The sequence below is a fragment of the Athene noctua genome, chromosome 10 (assembly GCF_965140245.1).
Source record: "Athene noctua chromosome 10, bAthNoc1.hap1.1, whole genome shotgun sequence".
Lineage (NCBI taxonomy): Eukaryota > Metazoa > Chordata > Aves > Strigiformes > Strigidae > Athene > Athene noctua.
Window position 1 is genome coordinate 7380132 of NC_134046.1, and position 6000 is coordinate 7386131.

Here is a 6000-nt window from a genome sequence, read left to right on the forward strand (position 1 = left end):
GAGGAACCTGTCACATTTGTCTTGGCATTGAAATTATCTGACATTGACAGCATCATCTTTGCTTTCCCTGGAACTAATGTTTTCCAGTTCCACGCAGTGCCCTTTCATCTTTAGATCATGAGTATAAATGCAGAAAGGGCAGCTGTGACCAAAAGCTGAGTCCTCTCTAATGCAGGGGAATGACCTGTGATGAAATAAGTTGGAGGGTCTTTGTCAAGAGTCAGAGATGATATCCAGTGGCCAGGTGCCATCTCATGAAGGTCTTCCCAAAAGCTGCTGCTTTGCTTGCAGCCTGAGGACTACCAAGTCGCACAGACATCCTTGTAGGTGATCACTGGAGTCAATGGAAAGGCTGTCTGCAGACTCTGTGGTCAGAGGACTTAGTTTCTGCATGGAAAATATAGGTGTGCCTCAAAAGTCCAGACTTCCCAAGGTAGGTTCTCTGTCCCCTTCTACTTAACTTACAAATTATTCCTAATACTACCTGTATCAATGTTAACTACCCACAGGCTATATAGTGGAACGCGTGAAGTATTTGCAGGATCAGAGTATTTGTGGAAGAGATCAGAAGTCCAGAGAATGTCTTATTTTATTCTAAAGCCACAAGGGTGTCCTTTTATATTTAGGATCTCAAAACACAATATTCTTGCCTTCACCTCTAAGTTTCTTTTTTTTTTTTTTTTAATTATATGTTTTACAGGAACTCTTATCGATACGTTTGGGGACTATAAATATATGTTCATTAAATGTGGAGCTGTGATGGTCCTGGCAGGAACCTTCCTGTTCATCATGAATTATTATAATTATCGTATGCTTGCCAAGGAGGAGAAGGAAAGAAAGGTAAAAGGGGATCCAAAAGAGGATCCTGTAAGGACAGAAAATGAAGGCAAAAATAACTGGAACAAAGAAACTGCACAGGATGGGCCTGAGCTGGAACCTTTGAGAGAGGAACGAGAAGGACTAAAGAAGGAAATGAATGGCACAAATGAAGTTTAAACCTGTTCTCATGGGCTGAACGGGAAATCGCTTCTGGGTTGCTTAAATGGACACCAGCTGTGAAATCACACTAGGTTTTTAAATTTTACTCTGTGCTCTGGCATGTGCATCCTCTTCTTTGTTGTAGGAGAAGACTAGAACAGAAACAAGTCTGGTTTCTTATAAAGTGCTGGGACACAGTGCAGTATCATTTGCATACCAAAGGTCCTGCAACATTTTTCTTTAGGTATTTCCCATTTCCCAGAGGGGCCGAGTAAGGATGTAACTGACATCCCCCTTTTATTCCCTGTACTACAGATTTACTCAGTGAAAAGGCCAACGGCCACCAGAGTCAATGCAGAGCCCTTCCAGCAGCCTGAACAGGCTTTGCATTGAGTACTGTGGTGGCTGGGTCTTCTTGCCATACAGTCAAAACTCTTTGATTCTCTTCATCTGCAGTGTCAGAATTATCCCAGGGATTTGGTTCTGCCTTCCACTGGCAGCTGCACTGTGACTTGCACCTCTATCTCATGGAAATGTAAAATAGACCTTACACTCATCTTAAATACAGCATGAGACTGCTGCTTCAACAGAACAAGGGCTGTACATGCCCGTGTGTGAAGTGGCAGCCTGGCCTTGTGGCATGCTAGGAAAGAACTAACTTGGGGTGGCTCATCATGGCTTGACCAGAGACTTTCTCAGGGACCTCTGCCTTTACCAAAATGCCTTGAGAAAAGTGACGTTATGCAGGGGGCCAGCACAAGGCTGACATGCTGCAGGAGTCCTTCCTCCAGGTCCCCTGTCTGTGCAGGGCAGAAATTCAGTTTTAAAAGGCTTAAATTTTGATCTACATTCAAACAGTGCAAACTCTTCTAAAATTTTCCCTGGAAGGTTACAAAGTCCTGATTATCCAATATCTGAGTGCCTTACCATTTTTAGCATGCTTTTTCTTTACAATACCCCAGTGAGGCAGTAAGTGTTCTTACTAGTAATTAATTGTACAAATGAAGAACTGAAGCACAGAGGAGCTATGAGTATCATCGCATCAGTGAATAAAGCTTAGGCATGCCAGAGCTGAAATGGGATCCACTGCTGTGAGTTAGGTGCCTGAAAGCCCTGCTGAGCACAGGTATCCCCCTGCTAGAAAATAAAATACCGTGGATAGTCACGCATTAAACCACAGCCCTCTCTGCAGTGCAGCCTGGTTACTTTGTGCTTCGTAATACTCAGGATTAATGATGTTAAAGACTGTCTTAGAGCTGTCACCTTGTGCCATATTTTTTTTTTAACACGGTTAAGTTCCATCCATCCTGGAGGGAATCCAAACACAGCTGCCTGCCCCTTGTTTGGGCTGGGTCAGGCACCGCCCTGTTGCTAGCACTTCAATACCTGGTGGCCTCATGCCATCCCGTTGCATGAAATAAAGTTTCCCAGGTCAGTGATGCAGAGCTGGAACTGAGGCCATGTAGGAGGCTCTCATCCAGTGGGGATAATTTTGAACTGGGAAGACCTGGACCAAGCACTGATGTATTTTATAATAAGCAGCTGTTGCCCAAGAGCCATGGATGCCGAGCATGGCATCATGTAGTTGAATCATCAGCCTTTTGTGGATTTAGCCCCAAGTGACTAGATAAAAACAAGGACTTTTCAGGCAGATCACCCAAATCCAAGGGTAACACCAGTCCAAAGGCTAGGTATCCTTTTTCTTATTCAATGGTACCTTTATGTGATGAGATAGTATTTTTTCATGACTTTGTCACTGAAGAACTGTATTTAATTATCACTTGTGCACACAATATGAAGAATGTCTTGTAAAAATACTTTCGTAAATACACTATATGCTTAAATTTACATCACTTCTACCTTCTTGTACAAAACCTTTTCTGTGAAGCCTTTTGTTCCACTAAAGAATAATGGTCTTTGGTCATTGAGTTCAGTAGGACTTAAATTTTATCCTTATGTAGTATTTTATACTTTCTCTGAAAAACAAAATCTATACCATATACTTAGGCCTTGTTGTGTTTTTAATACTCATTATTTCTGTCAAATATATCTATGGCATTTCAGTAAAAAAGGCATTGATAGAAGGTCCTGAACATTTTCCAATATGCCTTCTAAAAGCTTTCATATACTTAATAAAACTTTTAAAAAAATGGAATGAGTTTACATTTGCCTGCTGTGATCTGTAGGGTAATGCTGCCTTTCTGTTGAGTAAGGAGTTTATCCTTACAGGGTTTCTAGCCTGGCTCCATGTACGTGGCAATACAGCTCTTGGTCGTAGCCTCTGATTCCAGGAGCACTGCGGGGAGCTCCTTGCCACAGTTTCTTTGACATTTTCAGTGATCTGGGCCAGCCTGACTCACACCTCCAGTTCTGTGGGCCCATGAGTCTGAAAGCAGCTGAGAATGATGTGGCAAGGATCAGACAAGACAATTCTCATACCTTCCCACCAGGTTGTACCAATTAATTTTATGACCAATGACCCAGATCTCCAGCTGTCCTTACTGCAGGAGCTGATGCTAAGGCTTTTTGTCTAGCAGAAAGCCAAAGCAAGCCTTTTAGATCATTAAATTTTTTAAATACAGATAACACTTTCAATAAAAGGGCTTTCTGTTCAGCTATCTATGAAAATCCTCTGGAAGAGAGACACCTTTGTTAACCTGTCCCTGAGGGCAAAAAGTGCTACATTGGATAAGTAGTTCTTTGAGGCTTCAGAAGTCTTCTAAAATTAAGTAGCCACTTCATTTAACCTACTCAACCTCCTGTCACAGAAACATATACTGTCATTCAGATTATGGTACTACTTCCATCACGTAGGAAGCCAGATTGTTTTAATACAAATTTGGCAATTATAGCTGGTTTTCAGTGGCAGGTGGCTTGCCTCTTCCCTGTTACCCTGCCTCCTGGCCCCTCTGTAGGTTCAGACATTTCACTAATCAATGCAGCAAAACAATGCCAAATAACTGTACTTCTAAGCATGTAAGTAGTCCTAGAAATGCTTAACTGAGTCAAATCCCATGAAGTCAACGCCTTGCAGACTCAAGCTGTAATCCAGGCTTGGAAAACTCAAACTTTCCTAACATTTTAAGTTATTAAAAATTACTTGTGCAATATGAAATATCCATTAGAAAAAGCTCTTCTGAAAGAGTAGAAGCTGCCTGTGCATCTAATTTAGTAATTTGTGTGACAAATTGAACAAAATATTCATATTTACATATATGCTTAAGTCTGGAAAGCACCTGTGTAAAGTCAAGAGATGTGAGTGTTGTACCATAAACAAATGTACTAGGCACATGGGGCATATCTGGGATATCAGACGTGAAAGGATGATTGCTAACACTTTCACTGGGGTGCCATTATTAGACATCTTTTGTATTTCATTAGCTTGTGACCTTATCAGAAACAATTGGCCATTGTTTCCAAGGTTGCTTGAACTTCTACAGAGCCTGATTTTGATGCTGAACCATCACTCCCAACAACCATAACAGAAGCCAACAGGCAACACCGTGGCACTCCCCTTCAGACGTGTTCTGCTGGTGAGGCACGAGTGGTGTTTCAGGGGAGCTGTGACAAGTACCACTGATTGGGTTTAGATTTATCCCACACACTCATTTCTTATTTATAGTTCCCCTCAATTCCAAATGTAAAGGCATAGAGGAGGAATTAGAATATTTTAATGCTTACATGAAGTGGCAAAATTTGTACACCTTCCTAGCTTCCTTTTTAACAGAATGATAAAGCAGTGACTGTGCCACGTGGTGGAGTGTCATGCTACTAGAAGGGGACATTTTCTGCCAACACGCATTGTGCCAGGTGCTGCTTTGCCACACATAGCCTTGTCTTGGCCTGGGAAAGGTGTAACTTGGACTTCCCTGGGAGCAGGACTGATGAGCAAGGCTGGGGGACACAGCTCTGCAAGGTCAGCTGTAAATTTGAGCTCATCACATAGAAGAGCTTTGGTGCTTTTTATTTTATACTGTTAATGAAAGCCTTCAGTGGGGTGATAGCCAAGAGGACACCAGTACCCAGCACTTAAGGAACAGAATATAAAACCAGGCTCTTTTGTGCAGTGAGCGCAGGAGGCTGCTCACAACCATCACTGGTGTGTCTTTATGCTGCTCTGGGCAGTCCTTCACATTCAGCACATAGAGGAGCTCATGGCTGCGAAGAGGAAGGATGTTCACTGGCAATATGTGGAGAAATAGAGCACAATATAATTGTCCTCTTTTAATTAAAAGAATAAACCATGTCCAGAAAGTACAAAACTCATGAGAAGACCAGAGAACTCTGGAACCACGAATGAGAAGTGACTTGGTAGTAACTGTGTTAAAAACAAGCAAGCCAGCAAGTAAACAAAAAAAAAAAAAAAATGAAGTGCCAACCTATATGTTTGAAATATGCAATCATTTTAGACAACACAAGAGATTATTCAAAAGGACAGTTCCCGTGGCAGTTGACGCCAAATTTATTTGGCTGCGTTCAGAAAACGCCTGGTAGACAATACAGGCGCATTCAGATTGCATTGAGGAATGAATTTAAAAGACGACTTTCATGCCCTCTGCAGTGACAGTGACATTGACTATAAAATAGTACTATTTAGACTTATCAGAACCATGTGAGGGTGTTTTGATGAGTGACATTCATAACTGTCAGCAAAGCTTCCCATAATGGCAGTGCAGCTCAGAGAAGAAGACTTGATTTGCCATCTGCTTTGGCACTCACTAAAGTATTGCTGTGCTTTTGTTTGTGTTTGGAGAGAGGCTCATTTACATTCTGACACCAAAAAAAAAAAAAAAAAGAACATTAGAGGTAAATGGGATCTTCTATGTCACCACGGTCAAGACCCTGCTATCAGAGGTAATGGCATCACATAATTCCCTTGAAAAAAACGTACAACCCATTGGCCCGCAGAGCCAAGCATCTGCCAAGGTGTGACCCTGCTGTGACATTTGTGCCTGCAACTTTGATGTGTCTGCAGAGGGTGAACCTCCACATATTTGACAGTGCAGGTTCCTGGAGGCTTAG

At 42.0% G+C, this 6000-nt stretch overlaps 1 protein-coding gene across 1 annotated transcript in view; it reads left to right on the forward strand.

The window, feature by feature from the left end:
- Positions 1–1001, forward strand: part of LOC141964166 (monocarboxylate transporter 2-like) — a 37609-nt gene extending 36608 nt beyond the window's left edge. The window contains exon 4 of the mRNA XM_074914214.1: positions 701–1001. Within this exon, the coding sequence (XP_074770315.1) occupies positions 701–996 (296 nt within the window). The 3' untranslated portion in view covers positions 997–1001. The remainder of the gene's footprint in view (positions 1–700) is intronic.
- Positions 1002–6000: the final 4999 nt, after the last annotated feature.